General features: G+C 40.8%; 1 protein-coding gene across 2 annotated transcripts in view; it reads left to right on the forward strand.

Annotated features, from left to right (window-relative positions):
- Window positions 1-21,397, forward strand: part of LOC126298730 (exportin-4-like) — a 196,533-nt gene that overhangs the window by 98,689 nt on the left and 76,447 nt on the right. For both annotated transcript variants that reach the window (XM_049990169.1, XM_049990170.1), the window contains one exon: window positions 16,427-16,589. In XM_049990169.1, the coding sequence (XP_049846126.1) occupies window positions 16,427-16,589 (163 nt within the window). The remainder of the gene's footprint in view (window positions 1-16,426; window positions 16,590-21,397) is intronic.

The following is a 21,397-nucleotide window of genomic DNA, read 5'->3' on the forward strand; positions in this document are numbered from 1 at the left end:
GATCCTGTGATTGCTTTGGGCTATCCGAAACATACAGGAGGCGGCGTGGATTGGCCTCCCTACTCGCCAGACATGAACCCCTGTGACTTCTTTCTGTGGGGACACTTGATAGACCAAGTGTACCGCCAGAATCCAGAAACAATTGAACAGCTGAAGCAGTACATCTCATCTGCATGTGAAGCCATTCCGCCAGACACGTTGTCAAAGGTTTCGGGTAATTTCATTTAGAGACTACGCCATATTATTGCTACGCATGGTGGATATGCGGAAAATATCGTACTATAGAGTTTCCCAGACCGCAGCGCCATCTGTTGTTGACAATTGTAACTACTGTAATTTCGAAAGTTTGTCTGCCTGAAAATGTACTGTTGTCCCAAGAATATTGCAACAAACGGTGTATTTCTATCGCTGCTCGTTTAGTTTTTATTGCCGTTTCAAATATACCGGTAATTTTTGAAACACCCTGTATTTATAACTATATAAAGAACATCCTGGGAAACTGAACTGATTATTAGGCATGTGATTCTTGGCTGAAGTATCAGACGAACAAAAAGCACTTAGTGCTGTTTGGTGATTCCCATATAGATTTTCTAAGAATTTTGATCAGAAAAAAGATTGAAATATATTTGGGCCATACAGTTATTTGAGTTCAGTAATTAATTTTCTGACATCAGTGGATCAGTATTGTAGAGCCATAATAGCTAATGTCTTTGTAGACGAAGCTCAAAGCAAGCTAATAAATGTGTAATCACCTGTTGATTGATTCTCATATCATGATGAACTGCATATTAGCATAAACAACTCATTGTGATACAGTACAGACTCACTGCTATGGTAACAGGTTAGAATAATTAATGACCTAAATAAAAAAATTTTAGTAATAAATTGCAAGAGGTGGACTGAAATAAAATTTATAAGGAATAAAATGCCAAATTTAACGTAATCATTGTAAGTTTGTCTCACTATTTAAAAGTAATTTGCTCAGCGAACTGCTTAGAAAATACATAGAAAATGCATATGAAAGTGGTGAATCACTAGTATTAATGAGAATCATTAAATCACCAGGATGTGTCAATAACTGTTGAAATGTTGTAAGTTGTAACAAAGTGGCCCAAAAACCTCGAGAAATACTACATGACATCTGGTAACCTGAGAAAATCTCCTAAGAATTGAAGTGTGCATTATTTACTCCCTCTGCCAATGGCCAATATCGATCATGACTTGGAGGTGCTACAGCTTGCCATTGACGGTCACCACCAGGGGTGTGTGCAGCTCACCACATGGGCCAAGCCATTTATAGCCTGTCATGTTGGCCAAGAGACATAGCAACGAGGCTAGGCGAGCAGCCTTGTTTCAGTCTGGTTCATTCTGTAGTGTGATATGCTATTAATCACACCATTCTGCATATTGGATTTCAACCCTGCATTCTTCTTTAACTTTCTTGTTATCATTATTGGCACACATTTCGTGTTCTGCTCTCAAAGAGCTTGACTTTGTTACAGATTATGCTCTTGTATTGAGAGCTGACAGAAGAGTGATGGTCTTTTGCACAGTGTGGGCAGCTGCTAATGGAAATCTGACTGCCACAGTCGGGGCAGTACTGGAGTTTCATTGAATTGCTTGAAGCATGTCACAATGCTAAGCATGTCACATTGCTAATTAGGGAGGGCATTTTGAACCTGTCTGGTCAACATTACAAAAAAATCATTTAACACTGAGGGAGGGCCAGAAGGACTGACGTACTTAAGTCGCTCATAAGACAATGGCGATCTGAGCACAGAACTCGGGTGAGACTTATAAGCTGAAAAAGAAGGTGATGAGTTGGAATCATCAGTTGAATGCTGCTTGTGGTGGTGACACACTATTTTTGATTCTTGAATTTCATTTGTGAAAGAATGCTGATGTCAAGGAGCAACCACAAAAGATTTACAGTTTTAAGCTCTTCACCAAAAAAAAGTAGGATTGGATATGGTCAAAACTTTTGTTGTAACCTCCCTGTAGGGGGTAAAGTGCAAAGTCATATGCTGTTCTCGTCGTCACTTTTCTGTTGGCTCCCGATAAGAATGCGTAATCCATAACAAAGCCAAGTTCTTCGAGAGCAGAACATGAAATGAAAGCCAATAATGAGAACATGGAAGTCCAGGAACAATGCAGGGTCAAAATCCAATAAGCAGAATGGCATGATTGCTAGTAACTCATGCAGTAGAGTGTACTAGATTGAATTACAGCTGCTTGACTGGCAAGCTACTCAGCCCATGTGATATGCTGCACACACCTCTGCTGGTGTTCAACTGCAAACTGCAACACCTCTGACCTGCAATCGATATCGACCATTTGTAAGGGTATTAAACATTAATTCACTCACCTCACAAGACAGGGGACCAGTCTTATGTAAATAACTACAGAAGAATTGCATACCCTTAATCATCTGCAAATGTTCTCTAAGTTCCTACTGAATAGGTTAGAAAGAAGTTGGAGAACACCAGGCAGGATTTCAAAAAAGCAGGTATTACATAGAATAGTTTCTAATGCTTAAAATTATCCTTCAAATTCACAAAACCAAACAAATCATTATCATATTTGTTAACTTCAGACAAGTATATGTTTCATTCATAGACACATAGACAGTATTTATAATTCTCAAGGAATACCAAGCTGATAAAAAAAGGATGTTATCAAACAAAGCATAGCTGACCACATCCAGTGCTGAATTTAGTTGTAGAAAAAGGGATTACAAACTGGAAAAATACACTCCTGGAAATTGAAATAAGAACACCGTGAATTCATTGTCCCAGGAAGGGGAAACTTTATTGACACATTCCTGGGGTCAGATACATCACATGATCACACTGACAGAACCACAGGCACATAGACACAGGCAACAGAGCATGCACAATGTCGGCACTAGTACAGTGTATATCCACCTTTCGCAGCAATGCAGGCTGCTATTCTGCCATGGAGACGATCGTAGAGATGCTGGATGTAGTCCTGTGGAACGGCTTGCCATGCCATTTCCACCTGGCACCTCAGTTGGACCAGCGTTCGTGCTGGACGTGCAGACCGCGTGAGACGACGCTTCATCCAGTCCCAAACATGCTCAATGGCGGACAGATCCAGAGATCTTGCTGGCCAGGGTAGTTGACTTACACCTTCTAGAGCACGTTAGGTGGCACGAGATACATGCGGACGTGCATTGTCCTGTTGGAACAGCAAGTTCCCTTGCCGGTCTAGGAATGGTAGAATGATGGGTTCGATGACGGTTTGGATGTACCGTGCACTATTCAGTGTCCCCTTGACGATCACCAGAGGTGTACGGCCAGTGTAGGAGATCGCTCCCCACACCATGATGCCGGGTGTTGGCCCTGTGTGCCTCGGTCGCATGCAGTCCTCATTGTGGCGCTCACCTGCATGGCGCCAAACACGCATACGACCATCATTGGCACCAAGGCAGAAGCGACTCTCATCGCTGAATACGACACGTCTCCATTCGTCCCTCCATTCACGCCTGACGCGACACCACTGGAGGCGGGCTGCACGATGTTGGGGCGTGAGCGGAAGACGGCCTAACGGTGTGCGGGACCGTAGCCCAGCTTCATGGAGATGGTTGCGAATGGTCCTCGCCGACAGCCCATGAGCAACAGTGTCCCTAATTTGCTGGGAAGTGGCGGTGCGGTCCCCTACGGCACTGTGTAGGATCCTACGGTCTTGGCTTGCATCCGTGCGTCGCTGCGGTCCGTTTCCAGGTCCACGGGCAGGTGCACCTTCCGCCGACCACTGGCGAGAACATCGATGTACTGTGGAGACCTCATGCCCCACTTGTTGAGCATTTCGGCGGTACGTCCACCCGGCTTCCCGCATGCCCACTATACGCCCTCGCTCAAAGTCCGTCAACTGCACATACGGTTCACGTCCACGCTGTCGCGGCATGCTACCAGTGTTAAAGACTGCGATGGACCTCCGTATGCCACGGCAAACTGGCTGACACTGACGGCGGCGGTGCACAAATGCTGCGCAGCTAGCGCCATTCGACGGCCAACACCGCGGTTCCTGGTGTGTCCGCTGTGCCGTGCATGTGATCATTGCTTGTACAGCCCTCTCGCAGTGTCCGGAGCAAGTATGGTGGGTCTGACACACCGGTGTCAATGTGTTCTTTTTTCCATTTCCAGGAGTGTATATGTAATGGTATAATTATTGGCAGATGCCTGCAAAACTAAATTGACCACACTGCCTAGCATTTGCTGATGATGTACTTCAGTTCTTTCCAGTAATGTACAATAAGTGATTGAGTCTGTAGAGAAAGTACATGAAATAGCGGCAAAAAGCAGGCTCCAAATTTGGTACGAGGAGTTGTAGTATATGCAAGGAGCCAAATAGGGCTCAGCAAACAACCTTTAATCAGCAGATCGAGGAAATCTTCTTAGTGGAAAAATTCAAGTATTTAGCTGAGATTTTTTAACCAGCAGTGCCAAAACAGGAAGATAACAAAGAAAGAATTCCTAAACTGCAATCGGCATACAAACTCTGCTGGTGTGGTTTTGGGCGTTCAATCAAGTTTTTGATTCAGTTCTTCTGCACAATATTTCAACCAACGACCAAGTCATTGTTTACAGGTGCTCCAAGCTGCGTTGTTATGTTAGTCTGTGCCTGGACTCCCATGAGACTGATTGGCATCCAGGCAACAACTATCCATCATCAGCACATCACGCAGAAGAATGGAACTGGCAACTCAGCTGAACACCTAAAAGAACACCATACCATTAGTTAATCACATAAAAAACCCTGAGAGGTCAGCATACAAAATCTCTTGGAATAATTATAATAAAAGCACCCTCTCTAAAAAAGGAAAGCTATGAGATTATAATGCAGTTATTAAAACAGAAACAGATCTGAGACTATGATAATTTTTGACTGACCATAAATAGGAAATATCTAAAAACAAGGAAGAATAATTCTGGGGAAAATTCCGGGATGCAAATGTGAAAATGGAATTTGGATGAAGAAGAAATCAAAGGAAGTCTATCAGATTACAGAAAACATCATACATACAATCAGGAAACAGTGACAATTTTATGGTCACTGACTTGGAATGGGTAACAAGATTCTCACAAAGAACATTATGATCTTAGCATAACTGATGAAGACCCATTCTCATTGTCTTGCAGAAACACATGAAGATGTAAAGGTAATTGTCATGCAAAAGATAGGACAGAATTTTGAGTCATTAACAACTACAGACTTTCTGAGAAGCCTACTTTCTGAGAAGCCTCCTTGATGAGGTACAAGATAACCAGAAGAATGGCAGAAGAAACACAGCAGACAGATGGATAGATTTTGGGAGGAAAAGAAGTGCTATGTAAGTTGTAACATACTATCCTAGCTGGATGAAATGAAATGTAGAAAGATCTGCTTTAGTTGTGTAATATAAAAACTATTCACACTTACCAAGAAGTGTTATTAAAAAGTTCTGAAGATTCTGCATTATGCCAGAAACCAATAATTCATGCAAAAGAATGAAATTTATACGGAACATAGTAAAATAAGAGTAAAGTCAGCACACTACAGGACAGGATAACATCTATATTGATCAAAATTTTCTGGTTTTAAATGATAATTGACAGGTTGCAGAGTTGATTAATAACCACGTATTGAAATTAGTCTCAGTCGTGCAGTCATTTATTAAAATATGACCAGTTTCAGCCCATAGTAGTAGGCTGTCTTCAGATGATGCACCATCTGTGACTCACACTGATAATGCTTGGAACAGCTGTGCTGACCCCAGGCCATAAAACTGCTCATAATAATTTTAATAAATGACTATGCGATCGAGACTGTTGTTTACAAATTTTACATAACTGACAGATCGCTGAAACTTCCTGGCAGATTAAAACTGTGTGCCCAACCGAGACTCGAACTCGGGACCTTTGCCTTTCGCTGGCAAGTGCTCTACCATCTGAGTTACCAAAGCACGACTCACGCCTGGTACTCACAGCCTTACTTCTGCCAGTATCTCGTCTCCTACCTTCCAAACCGGATGTGAGTCGTGCTTCGGTAGCTCAGATGGAAGAGCACTTGCCCGCGAAAGGCAAAGGTCCCCAGTTTGAATCTCGGTCAGGCACACAGTTTTAATGTGCCTGGAAGTTTCATATCAGCGCACACTCCGCTGCAGAGTGAAAATCTCATTCTGGAAACATCCCCCAGGCTGTGGCTAGCCATGTCGCCGCAATATCCTTTCTTTCAGGAGTGCTAGCTCTGCAAGTTTCACAGGAGAGCTTCTGTAAAGTTTGGAAGGTAGGAGACGAGGTAGTGGCAAAAGTGAAGCTGTGAGTACTGGACGTGAGTCGTGCTTCGGTAGCTCAGATGGTAGAGCACTTGCCCGCGAAAGGCAAAGGTCCCGAGTTTGAGTCTCGGTTGGGCACACAGTTTTTATCTGCCAGGAAGTTTTATTAATTATCACCTTGGAAAAATCAAACGGTGGCCATAAAACTTGGTGAGTGTGTTATTCCTCCTTACATATTAATCTTTCAGTGTGATACATTAATACCAATAGTAGATGGCTTGTTGGTGGAGACCTTGGTCGTAGAATCTGCATTTTGGCTGTTCAGGATAACTTTCCACTTTGAGAATCACCGTCTTGTCATTCTGGAAATGCCATCCATGCTACGGTTTCTTCATCTGATGATAGTGGTAGAAGACACTGGGAGCCATGTCTGGAAAATATGGAGATAGATACAAAATTTGGTAACCCATAGAAGTACCTGTGCAGAATGCCATCGAATGTAGAAATTATTTATTTTCGCTGTTGCAGTTTCAGCCTTAAGGCCATTATTGAGTGGTATACTGCAAAAGACTGTGCTTCAGCACATGTCAGACTTAAAAAATCTGTTATGTACAGGTCATCGTTATATCTGAGCCTTTTAACTGTAAAGGTTAAATGACATTAAACAAGTGTGAGGCTATGTGCAGTATGAAACTGATACAAATTGCATAAATTATTACCAGTGTTAACATCCTTAACACAATTCCCAGTAAACTACAGTATCCTCCTAACAGAGCAGAGAGCCGGCCAGAGTGGCCAAGCGGTTCTAGGTGCTACAGTCTGGAATCGCGCGACCGCTATGGTTGCAGGTTCGAATCCATTTGAACAGAGCAGAGATCAGCAGCGTCTTATCTGTTGTACACAGTTCGTGTACATAATTTAGTTCGGTGGTATTCTAACTTACTTCTGAGTTGACTAACGTTCAGTAGCTTACTCTAAGTTTTTTGTGTAAATTTTTGTGCATATTTTTGTGTAAAGCAGCTTTATCGGGTAGCTTCCTGCTGCCAGAAGCACTGTGTCACATGACTCGGTTTAAATCTCCAGTTAGTTAACAGCATATAGTTTAGATCAGCACTTTAGAGCTCACATATTTATATCCTGCCATCGCTTTTGTGTTAGGAGAATTACTAGCAAAAAGTAACTGTTGATACATACAATTTTAATAGAGAAATTTATTTCTGCTTTAAGAGCTTGTGGTTCTTGCAATCTTAGGCTCAGTGAGAACTCTGTTTTTGTGTATTTATATTTTGTGTGCATTTGAACCTCAGTAACACCATAGTCAGGGTTTTTGTTGTTGTTGTTGTTGTGGGTGTGGGTGGTCTGTTTGTGCTTTCTCAGTTACTCCTGACTGCTTTGTTTGTACCATTTAGACTCTCTCTCTCTCTCTCTCTCTCTCTCTCTCTCTCTCTCTCTCACACACACACACACACACACACACACACACATACACACACACACACACACACACAGTACCAATATGGATAAGTACTGTACTTGTGAGCAGACACAAGGAGAATTGGCTGCTTTCCATAAATAGCTGGAAGCTCCATTGTCCATGGTCAGCAGGCTTGTGGCTACCGCTCAAAGCTGCAGCTGCAGCGACAGCGACATCGGGGGGCCAGTGATGAGACCTGTGCTTCCTTTGGTGCTGTTGGAATCTCATACCCGGTTGTCACTGTATTTTCTGATATACAACATCTCACTGACTGGCCTGTCTTCACTTACGAGTGAGTGGTGGACAATGGTGGGTTCATCTGTCACTGGGTGGAAGGCACAGCTGGCTCCTTACTCCTTAGCAACAGTGTTGATAATACAGGGTGTATCAAAAAGAATCATCGGATTTGGCATGTCTATATTTCTGAAACTAATAAACATATACAATGAATTTGTTTTCTTGATGAACCGGAAACTCAAAACAATTTTTTTTTTATACTTTTTCATAGGTGTTCAGTATTCCCCCCTTGAGGTGCACAGCATATGTCAATGTGGTATTCAAATTATTACCAGACCGCAGCGAGCATGTCTTGAGTGACAACTTCTACAGCTGCTGTTGTGTGATGTCTCAGTTCATTCTTTGTTGTTGGTAATGGAGGCTCATAAACAGAGCCTTTTATAAACCCCCACAAGAAATAATCACATTCAGTCAGGCCTGGTGACCTTGGAGGCCAGTAATGTAAGGCGACCCATTGTTCAGTAATCCTTTGAATTAAAAATTCCGGCACTGCTGCTACCTAGCGGGAACCACGTAGAACTCGAGAGTTTGCACTTTCCAGCAATCCATTGCTCATGCACATATCTCAAATAACATAATAGTTATGACTTTTTCAAATTGGATGATTCTTTTTAATACACTCTGTACTTCTAAGGTAACACGGGATGCTTCTCCTGTTGGGCAAGTGGCTGATTTTCCTGCCCAATGCAGACATGTGCAGAAGGTTTGTATGCTAGTTGGTACTCCAGCCTTAGGTGGGAAACAGTAGGCAGGGCAGCAAAGTGGGAAAGAATGTCATTTTTCCACTTGGTATGTTTGCTGGAGGGTTTTGTCTGAGACATGGAGGTGGCTCTGCTGGTGGCTATGGAGTGTGCTGGGCGCAACCGGCTGCAAATAGTGGCACATGTTGGCACAAATGATGCTTGGCGATGGGGTTCCTGTGGGTAGATAGCTTATTTGATGAAGGAAACTGGCATCGCAAGCGGGGTGCAGGCTAAGCTCACTGTTTGTGACAATGTGCCCAGGCTCGATCTGGAGCCTCTAGTTTGGAGCAGAGTGGAAAGTCTAAACCAGAGGCTCAGATGATTCTGCAGTGGTATCAGTTGCAAACTTCTTGACCTCCACTATTGGGTGGAGAATTGTAGGTTTCTCTTAGAGGAATCCCCCTTGGGATTAGAGACAAATTGCCTGCCAAAACCGAAGCTACGTCAGCCATACTGTTAGCAGAGAATGCTTGTCCCCACAGATCATACAAGGGTGAGTCAAATGAAAATCTTTAAAAAATTTTAAAATTTTATTTATTGTGCAGAAGTGGTACAAAGCTGTATCAATTTTCAACATAATCTCCCCCACACTTAATGCAAGTCCTCCAGCACTTACAAAGTGCATAAATTCCTTTAGAAAAAATTCTTTTGGTAGTCCTCGCAACCACTCATGCACCGCGCGTCATACCTTTTCATCAGAACGGAACTTCTTTCCTCCCATTGCGTCTTTGAGTGGTCCAAACATATGGAAGTTACTTGCGGCAAGGTCTGGTGAAAATGGTGGATGAGGAAGACACTCAAAATGAGGGTCTTTGATTGTTGCAACTGTTGTACAGGCTGAGTGGGGTCTTGCATTATCATGTTGTAAAAGGACACCTGCTTACAGCAATCCACGTCACTTTGATTTGATTGCAGGCCGCAGATGATTTTTTAGGAGATCTGTGTATGATGCACTGGTGACAGTGGTCCCTCTAGGCATGTAATGCTCCAAAATGACGCCTTTTTCGTTCCAAAGAGAGTCAGCATAACCTTCCCTGCTGATGGTTCTGTTCGAAACTACTTTGGTTTTGGTAATGAGGAATGGCGCCATTCCTTGCTCGCTCTCTTTATTTCTGGTTGATGGGAGTGAACCCAGGTTTCATCCCAGGTAATGATTCTTGCAAGGAAGCCATCACCTCGTTCAAAGCACTCAAGAAGTTCTTCACAAGCATCAACGTGTCATTCTCTCATTTCAGGAGTCAGCTGCCCTGGCACCCATCTTGCAGACACTTTGTGAAACTGGAGCACATCATGCACAATGTGGTGTACTGACCCATGACTGATCTGTAATCATGGTGCAGTGTCACTCAGCAGTTTTCCTTCGCTATGGCTTCAACGGCTGCAATGTTCTGTAGAGTCCAAACTCATTGTGCCTGACCTGGATGAGGAGCATCTTCCACTGAAGTCACACCATTTGCGAACTTCCTACTCCATTCATAGACTTTCTGCTGTGACAAACATGCATCACCATACTGACCCTTCATTCATTGATGAATTTCTACATCTATATCCATACTCCGCAAGCCACCTGACGGTGTGTGACGGAGTGTGTACTTTGAGTACCTCTATTGGTTCTCCCTCCTATTCCAGTCTCGTATTCTTCATGGAAAGAAAGATTGTTAGTATGTTTCTGTGTGGCCTGTAATCTCTCTGATTTTATCCTCATGGTCTCTTCACGAGATATACGTAGGAGGGAGCAATATACTGCTTGACTCCTCAGTGAAGGTATGTTCTCGAAACTTCAACAAAAGCCCATACCGAGCTACTGAGCATCTCTCCTGCAGAGTCTTCCACTGGAGTTTATCTATCATCTCCGTAACACTTTCGCGATTACTAAATGATCCTGTAACGAAGCACGCTGCTCTCCGTTGGATCTTCTCTATCTCTTCTATCAAACCTATCTGGTATGGATCCCGCACTGGTGAGCAATATTCAAGTAGTGGGCAAACAAGTGTACTGTTGTTTTCGGATTGCATTTCCTTAGGATTCTTCCAATGAATCTGTGTGGCATCTGCTTTACCGACGATCAACTTTATATGATCATTCAATTTTTATATCACACCTAATGCCTACTCCCAGATAATTTATGGCATGAACTGCTTCCAGCTACTGACGTGCTATATTGTAGTTAAATGATAAAGGATCTTTCTTTCTGTGTATTCGCAGCACATTACACTTGTCTACATTGAGATTCAATTGCCATTTCAATAGGTTTCACACCTTCACTACGCAAAAACCGAATAACAGAGCGCTGTTCTTCCCTGGTACAAGTTGCAAGTGGAGCGGCCAGCTTTATACTGATACTGCAACAGTATGTGTGCATCTGCACTATTCTGCCACCTTCAGGCCATTCTGCATGCTGTTTGTAGCACGCTTACCAACTTACAGTAGAACGGCACGAAATTTCGATTTGTTATTACAAATTTAAGGTTTTCATTGACTCACCCTCATATATAGAAAAGATTAGTGTGATATTAGTAAACTGCTGGATAATCCAAGGAAAATACCCAGAATTAGTATCGCTTATTGAACATTATGTAAGGGTGAGAGAGGTAGGCTGTCTGGGTGTGGGCTGTGTTCTCTGTTGAAGATGGGGGATGCGGATAGCAGCAGATGCGGGTCATGGTAAAGATACAGTAACTCTTTATTAGTTCTTCACTAATTCATACAGTTCAGACACTCTTCTGACTGTGCTCCATTCCCTGGCGTGGTCTGGAGTTCACTTGTAATATTGTGGAGTCATAGCTGCAGACATTGACATATGACAGGTGGTGTTAACACTCTGCTCGGGAGACAGAGCACTGCGCTAGTGTCTCTGGTATTCAAGGCAAGCTGAGGTGGCAGGTCTTATCTAATGTGGAAGGTCGCGTCGTTCCAATGGTGTGGTGATGATGGTCCCTGGAGTTGAAGTCTGGACCAATGGTGAGGAGCATGAGTGGGCCGATTCCATGATGTTGCCTGCCCGGGATGGGCAGAGAGGCAGAAGTCCCTCCTTCGCAGACTGGTGGCAGCAGAGTTCACAGTGAGGTTTCCCGACTGACACACAGCAGGCCTGGGTGTAGCCCTGCTGTGCTCGAATGTGAAGTACTCAGCTGGGCCAGTATTTAAATTTTGATTTCCCACACTGAATTTGCGGAAGGGCTCTGTTTGTAGGCCACGGTGAACCATTTGGAATAGGGCAATGACCGAGGTCTGGCATAATCACCAATGATGCGGAAGTCAGTTGAGCTGGAGTGGCTTCTCGAAGGCTAACCCAAGGCATTGACACATGAGATGGTGTCAGGGAAGTCTTACTGCTGCTGAGGGGTGCTGATCAAGCAGGAGTGATGGGCGGCTGCGGCCGATGTCTGTGGCTTGTGGCCTGATTTCGGCGCTGGTGAGTTCAGTGACAAGCATCTTCCGTCTGGTTGCGACTTTGTTGCAGTTCTGGCCTCTGACGTCTGCTCTAAGTTCTCCTATAGTTTTCTCTTATTAGAATAGCAACTAAATCCTGAGTTCAGACTGGAATATTTATAATAATGATAGATTAGTCACCAATGGTGGTGGCATATTTATTGTAGTAAAGAATTCGGTAATATCTAGTGTGATTATGACGGATTCCGAATATGAATCAAAGGTCAGTCAGAAATGGTAATTGGATGCTTTTATAGACTGCCTAGGTCAGGAGCTGTAGTGGTTGAGAGCTTCAGAGAGAACTTACAGAATATCGTTAATAACTTTTCTGATCATGCCATTGTAATCAGGGGGTGAGTTCAACTTGGCAGATAAAGATTGGGAGAGTCATACTATCCAAACTAGTGCTAGAGACAGGGATTTGTGTGGTGTTCTTCTGAATGTTTTGTCCAAAAATTACTTTGAGCAGATAATTAGAGAACCAACTTGAGAAGTTAACATCTTAGACCTCCTAGCAACAAACAAGCATGAACTTATCGAATCAATTAATGTAGAGGAAGGTATCAGTGGTCATAAGGCTGTGACAGTAACTATGACAATGGATATTGCAAGAAATGTGAAGAAGGTGGGAAAACCCTTTTGTATAGTGGGAGTGACAGGTTACAAATTTCAGAGTATCTGAATGACGTCAGTGATGATCCTGATTTGCTCAAAGGGTCATAACTGGTGACCTAACATGGGTTTTCTGTTATGACATCAAAACCAAAGCCCAGTCGTCCCAATGGAAGCATCCTGGATATCCAAGACCGAAAAAAGCATTCCAAGTTTGATCAAATGTCAAAGTTTTGCTCACTGTTCCTTCTTTTTTTTTTTTTTGTGGCGTAGTGCATTATGAATTGTTACCTCAAGGTGATACTCTCAGTAAGGAGCATTACCTTGAAGTTATGTACCATTTGCGAGAAGCATTATGCAAAAAATGTTTGAAATTGTGGAAAAACAATTTATGGCTTTTGCATCACGACAATGCATCTGGTCATTCATCTTTGCTTGTGAGAGATTTTTTGGTCTAAAACAACATGATAATCATGCCTCAGCCACCACATTCATTGAATTTGGCCCCCCTGTGACTGTTTCCTTTTCCCAAAACTGAAGAGACTTATGAAAGGATGAAGATTTTCAATGATTGAGGAAATAAAAACTGCTTCACTGGCTCAAGGCAGTACCAAAAAGTACTTACGAGAAGTGCTTCAAGGATTGGAAGATGCATTGGCACAAATGTATTGTATCTGAGGAGGATTACTTTGAAGCTGACAACATGAATATTGATGATTAAATAAATATTTTTTCATAAAAATATAAAGTCATCTTACTTTTTGAACACACCTCGTATATAAATGATCTAGTAGAAAGCATCAGAAGCTCTTTAAGGCTTTTTGCAGATGATGCATACGAATGCCAGAAAACAGTATCAATTTGCAGAATGACCTACAGGGGGCTGGTGATGGTGGCGGCTCTGGCAGTTGACACTGAACGTAGATAATTTTAGCATGTTGCACATACATATGAAAAGGAAGAAACTATTGTACAACTACATCATTGATGACAGAGTGCTGAAAACAGTACCTGCCATAAAATACCTAAGGCTGACTATCTAGAGCAACCTTAAGCGTTATGACCCCATAAAAGAAATAGCTGGAAATGCAGCTGCTTAACTGAGATTCATTGGAAGAATCTGAAGGAAATGTAATTCATCCATGAAAGAAGTGGTTTGCAAGATACTTGTTCAGCGGATTCTTGAGTATTGTTCATCAGTCTGGGACCCTTATGCCAGGTAGTACTGACAGAAGAGAGAGATAAGATCCCATGAATAGTGACACATTCCATCACGTTATCATTTAGTCATCACGAGGGCATTACAGAGATACTCAGCAAACTCCTGTGGCAAATGCTATGAGAGAGGTGTGCTTCACAGAGAGGTTACTGTTGAAATTTCAAGAGAGTAATTTCCGGGAAGACTTGGTCAACACATTATTTCCTCCCGAATACATCTGGCAAAAGATCAAGATCAGAAAATTCTAGGCTTACCAACACATCATTCTTCTCACCTGCAAGTGGAACAGGGAGGGATACCAGTTAGTGGTACCATACGTATCCTCCCATCATACCCTATCATGTGGCTTGTGGAGAATTGCTGTAGGTGAAGATGTACCAGTCACCTCAACAGGAGATTTCGGTAGTATGCTCCTGTGATGGTTTGACTCTTATAATCATGATTTGTTAACATTGCCTTTTTCGATTGTCACAAATTCACATTTCCACCGCTTGCTTTGCTTCTTTCTCTTGGGGTCATAATGATGCAACCAGCACTCGTCCATAGTGATTAGGTGGCTAAAGAAGCCATCTGATAGCTTGACGCTGTTGCAACATTTATGCTGCTGTCTCAATTCAGTGTGCTTTTAAAATGATTGTGAGCAGTCACAGAACCCAGCGGATGGTGACTTTTGTCATTCACAGTGTTATGCAAGACGAAAATTGATCTGTGAATGATTTCCACCTCTTCCCCAATTGTTGATTGTTGTACACTGGTCTTTGAGCACCACGACTTTCACATATCTCAGTTCTTCACAGTGAGATGATTTGCCACTTTTTATTTTGTCGTTCAAACTAGTTTGATCATACAGGACTTGCCTGTGCCACATATGGTGGTGCATTGTTGCTGTAGGGGTGATAATTGAGAGTCTACAGTTGCCTCTCACACACTGAAAAAGTGATGTCTATGACATTTAATGATCTAAAGCTTTTGGCAACTTCCCATCTGAAAGTTAGAAAAAGATGAACTCAGCATCTTTGATAATTTAAGTAATGATATAAACTGCCTGACTGGTGGAAAATGTAAATCTGAAATTGTGCTAAGAACTACCTTCAGACTGTCTGGCCGTTGCATGGGAGAATTGTTATTTTGAAACCTCTAGCTTATATCGTATAAAAGTATTACACATTTTCCTCTGTCATTACCTTAAATATTCTTTTTTGCTATATGAAATCATTCTTAAATGGTATATTGACTGATTCATCCCTGTTCTTTGGTCATCACTTAAAAATAGTGTTGACTTTCAGAACCATTATCAGTTGTGATGAACTGATTGAATAGCATTTCTACATTGATATATTAGTTTGTGAGACACTGCACTGAAATGCCACAATTTTATTTTGACAATTTGTGTGTCGATCATGTTGTGTGATGTCTGCCGATGTGAGATGAGTACAATTTTATTGAACAATTATAGCAATTTTACTGTGTGATAACATGCTAGACTTAATTTGTCATCTGTGGCAAGCTTTATATTCTTTTCGTGTATTAGTAAGCTTTGGCAGACAGGTGTCGTGAGTCACACTCTTCCAACTGAACACTGGTTCACCCTCAGCCAATGATGATATTGGATGTCTCAGTAAAGTGGCATGTGTTTAACCTACCACTCTGTAGACAGTTAATGTCAGCTTTTCCAAAATGATGCCACTACTCATTCAAGTAGCTCCTCGATTGGCATCTGAAGGCTATGTTCACCTTGTTTCAGTAATCTCAAGGAGCAAACATCTTTGATATTACTGGGCCATGGACCAAATTTCTCTCTGTAGCTGTCAGAGAGTTACCACATTGCCAATATAATGAACCAGCTAGTGCATAGTGCCTGCCCCCTTTTTGTTTATCCTCACTCCCACCCCCTTACACGCGCTCACACACACACACACACACACACACACACACACACACACACACACTTTTTATCTGTTGTCATTATGAACTTTGGATATGAACATTCCATTCCCACATTCTTATATTTTTGTTATTTTTCTATATAAATGATCAAGCCAATATATTGTTCGTTCAGTGTAGCTGTTTCTTTGACAAAGGTTATTTAAGAAGTGGTACATACTAACAGTGTTTTCACTTAATCAATCATGTAGAATCTTATGGAAAGTCAGTTAACTGTCTCTGTCTCAATCTAGCTGTGGAAGCATCAATAATTACCCAAGTATCCATTTCCAATTTTGTTTGATCGCACTAATAGTTAATGGACACAAATTCCACATGTAGACATCTTATAACCATGTAACTCCTCCTTGGACCAAAAATACACTGATAATATATTGAGATATTCTACCTCATTTCAATGTGATCATGTATTAAATTAATATTTTCAGGTTGGTTTCTGCAGTATTTCGTCTTTGTGAAGTTGAGAGACAAGCTGCCTTTATAAAAGAGTTGATTGCTATAATGAGTCCTAACCTGGCCTGCAATATTATGTGGTTCATGAAGAGATGGGCTGCATGCTTTTTATTGCCAGAGGAACGATACTACTCTGAGGTAAATTTATTTTCTGATGATAATTGACAATTAAGATACCTTTTAATTGTTGCAGATAACACACCCACATAAAATTTTGTAAGAAATTTTAGAAAGAATTGCTCAAGCACAGTATTAGTACATTACATGAATGTTCACATGTCTCCACACCCTTTTTTTATGATTTCAGGCAAACACATATATTTTTCTATTTTCAACTGTACCTCTTTACCTCTCATTTTTTCTCACCCCCAAACCCAAAAGCCAATTCACGGATCATTAATTAGAAAAATAAAATAAAATCTCAGGAGATGACTGTGAGAATGGAAGTCACTTGTGAACTCTAATGATCGATTTATATGTCTAACATGCTAACCAAAGAGGAAATCCTGTAGTGTTCATAAAAATTACAGTTGAAAAGAAAGGTTGTATTTTTAATATATTTTAATGTACTGGAATAATTTAAAATGTATTTAGATTATACATGCGAAGCAACATTTGTGTATTTTGAATTATGATATCTGGTATTCAATTAGAAACAAGAACAGTTAATATGCTTGTGATGAGCTGTAATGTGTCAGATAGAAGTTACTGTGCCCCATTGATGTCAAAGATCATTATGTGGATAAACCGCAGAGATTTAAAAAAATCTACTATTGTGCACAAAAATGTAATATCACAGTGTGAAGTTCCCAGTTGTTGAATGATTAAGACTATCATTACTGTAAATCGGTCATTGTGATATTCATTAGTGACTTGTTGTGTCATTAACTGTTGGTATAAGTTTTGTACACATTAAAGTCGATTCACAGAAAACAGACTACAACAAACAAATCTGTCCGTCTTTGTAGATGATGAAGGTGGTGGTGATGATGTCACATTAAGCACAGCATTACTGAAAAATTCTCTGTACTAAAACATGACTACAGAGTGTTAAAATAACTTAATGACCCCTTAAATTATAAGTTATTGCAACCATATTATCGACAAAGATTATAGCACCATGTGGAAAGCGTGGTAAGAAAGGGAGGAGGGATGTAATGGTTGAAGTTCTTCTTATTCTCGTAAAATGTGCTGTTAGTAATTAAACAGATTGTATTTTTGTCATTAAGTAGCTAACAATGACATCAATTTCTCCACTACACACAGGGTGGCTCACATTAATGTTTAAAAACCCCCAAAGCGATGTAAATGACGCTGAGACAAGTAATTTAATCTAAGACATATGGGGCTGAAAATGTTTGGAAATCCCCAAACGTGGATGGCGAATGTTGAACACGTGGTGTCACCAGATGACATACCTTGCTGCACCTTCAGCGATGGAGCCTGCCAGTCTGTCGCATCTGATTGTCCCAACCCAAGCCAAGTATTCATGTCGGTGTTGCTCCAGAATTATGTGCGCGACTGAAGTGCATGGGGTGCAGGATTCGAGTCGTGCATCTGGAAGGCAGTTTTTTCTCTTTTTCATTGTGTTAGATAGTTATGTGTGTACAGAGAGGTAAAATTTATTATTTTATTTACCAATATCGTGCTCTTTTCTAGACATTGCCAAAGTACAGTACAACAAAAACCTACCATATTGCATCACAAGTAAACAAGTATAAGCTTCTGAATTGCATCGCTACCAATAAATGACCGATGTGTTCATTACTAAATAAAGTCTGTAAACAAAAAAGGAAGGTACAAAACCAAAGAAACACAAAATAACACCTTTTGCTTCATCGTAGTGAGGACAATAATTGTCGAACTTCTATGTTTACAACAGATCCAACTTACAAAAGGTATTCAAAAACAGAGTAGCTCAGCAGAGCGATGTGTAGCACTGCCCCCTACTGCCAAGAGTAGGATCGTCAACTCCAATCGCTGCTCATGCAGTGAGGTATGTCTTCTGGTGACGTCACATGTTCAACATTTGTCATTCACTTTTGGGGTATGACTTCAAAATCAGAAAGCCTAAGTGTTGGAGAATCTTTTACACCTTCTGAATATATTTTCCATCCTTCTTTTTGATCTGGGCTTTGGACCGGCACTGGCAATTTTAAAAATATATTTTTTCTTTTTGTTTTATTTTGTATACAATTTTTGTATTTTTTATATTTTTATTTCCTTTTTGTTGTCATTTACTTCTAGAAAATTATCAAATGTCGCTTCTTCTCTTCTGAGTGATTATAGACAGTTAATAGTTTTGTTTAGTGTGATAGGCCTCAAAACATGGCACTACACATAGTGGTATGTTGCATGCTCTACATTTGTATCTTGGTCCTCGGCACACTTTCTGATTCGAGCATACTGCACACTGACACATTGGTGTACGCCTACACACCGACGCATTGGTGTACGTTTCTTAGAGTTTTCCATCTCAGTGACCTTTGGAAAATGCCTCCCAGTAAATCTTACAGGATTCTTGTCTCCTGAACGCCTTCCTCTGCTAGCTTTACTCTGTTCTTTTGTGTAGGCTTCAACAGGCTCTCTTACCAGACACAAATGAAATTCTGCTAGTTGCATTTTTCATCCTGTTACTACTCTGTGGAGAGCATGGGAATTTAAAATGCACACATCCAGTTCATGGAAAAATAATTTTTTGTACCACTTGACAGTCTTTTGTACTGATTGCACTGAACTCTGCAGCATGTCACAGCAGTCAACAGCACCCATACTCTTATTGTAATCTGCAATACATTGTGGTTTCCTTAATCTTTCACCTGTCTTTCTGTTTGTGTTTTCCATCTCAACCATTTCTGCAGTATTACAGGTGGTCAGCATCCACACTTCTCTTTTGTCACACGATTTCATCGCAAGGATTGTGTCAGTAGACATAAACTGCATTTCTCCTCATTTTAATTTGTTCTTTGATTTTGGCATGTTGCATCTGTTTTGGCAAACAGTAGCAAATGCATTTGTTCCATGGTTATGAAGCCAGAGGAACAGGTGTATGCTTGAATACCAATTATTGACATAGAGCATATGTCCCATTCCTAAAAATGGTTTCATCAATGTTGCTACTATGTTGCCACTTTCCCCTATATTCTGGAAGGCAATTTCAGTATTTGTGCCCATGTAAACAGCGAAATCCAGGATATAACCCATCTGGCAGTCGCATAGCACAAATGCTGTTATTCCAAACCTACTTCTTTTGGAGGGAATGTACTGTTTGAATGATAGTCACCCTTTGAACAACAAGAGGCTTTCGTCAATGCAGAGCTTTTGGTATGGATGAAATGTGCTGCAAAATGTTGTGTGTATTTTATCAACGATATATCTAATTTTAAATAAACTATCTCCTTCATTGCTGACAGAGTTATCACTGAAATGAAGCATTCTTAAAATTAACAGAAGATGCTCCATGGATATAATTTTGCCGAAAACAGAAGTGTTCAAGAGTATGTCTGTGGACCAGTAGTCACTGATTTTCAACTTTTTCACATGAGCCATAAGCATACAAACAGCAATGAAGAAAAACAGTTGTTTAAAACCCGTTCTGGACAAATGAGACAGCTCTGATTATGGTGCATTTTCTTTAATATATGTTGGTTTCATCTGCTACAAATTTCGTCAGTTCTTCTGTTAAAAATATCAGGAAGTATGACAAAATACTTGAATCTAGCCCTAAACCACATGTGTCCAGAAGCTGAAGCATCGAACGCATGCACATATGGACGAAAATCACTTTTTTCCAGTCAAACTAGTCGCTAAAGCAACCTCTTTTCACTGGCACTTCACTATCACTCTCAGACCTATCAGATTCTGAATGATATCCCTCCCTTGTTGACAGATGCATTGTTCCTACTGAAGTACATGGCACAGGACTATTACTTCGAAATTAAGTCGAAGAATAATCGCTACCATCGCTTGTAAAAAATTTCATTCTCACTGTCGTTTCTAGTGATAATTTTGACGATATCTTCATGTGTACAACCTCAACGGCATGCCATTTTCTTCTCAAAATGTTAAAGGTGTTAACAGTCAGTAAAAGCACAGACAAAAACTACAACCCAAGAACACAGCAACAAATGCTCACAAGAATTCAACTATGCAAGCAGAACACTGAACAGCTACTAGGTGCTCAGCACAAATATACGGCTGGTGCCATGTAGACATGATCAGAGTACCAGGTAGAAGGACTGGTGGCATGCATAAACACGTTCAGAGCACACAGGGACAAGTACAAAGGCACGCGTTAACATGTCCAGAGCAGTTAAAGGGTTAAATGATTCTATATAGGTCAGAAAATGTAGCTTATCAAGTTTTATACTATCAAATATATCACACAGATTAATGTAATGTATAACAAGCAATAGTTACGGGATACAAAATTCCAAAATCATACAGTAGGCCTGCTTAAATGTTTAAAGTCAGCTGCTATTGTCATAAGATTAATGCCAACTTAACATATATAGAAATCAGTAAATTAACTTAATTTTTGTATTTCCATTCATTAATGACACACAAGATAATATTTTGATATCACTTTGTCAAAAAATGTTTATTCTCTTAAATGAAATAATTGTAAGAGTACATGAAGTTCACACACATTCATGTTGTAACCATTTATTTGAGTGTCCAGCATATTAGCTACAACCGCAAAGTACATTTATTTATTGACATGATCTTATTTCTTGTCCCAAATAGAATTAGTGTTTAATGTGTAGGAAAAACAAAGAAGAAGAAGAAGAAGAAGAAGAAGAAGAAGAAGAAAGTGAACAATTCGTGACGGAACAGGGTGGAACATATTTAACACTTCCCAGACTGAAGAGATTGTCTCATCTTGTAAATTATTTTAATTATGTAGAATAATTTTCTGTATTTATTTCCTTAAACATGAGAGAGAC

Source organism: Schistocerca gregaria, chromosome X (genome assembly GCF_023897955.1).
Source record: "Schistocerca gregaria isolate iqSchGreg1 chromosome X, iqSchGreg1.2, whole genome shotgun sequence".
Lineage (NCBI taxonomy): Eukaryota > Metazoa > Arthropoda > Insecta > Orthoptera > Acrididae > Schistocerca > Schistocerca gregaria.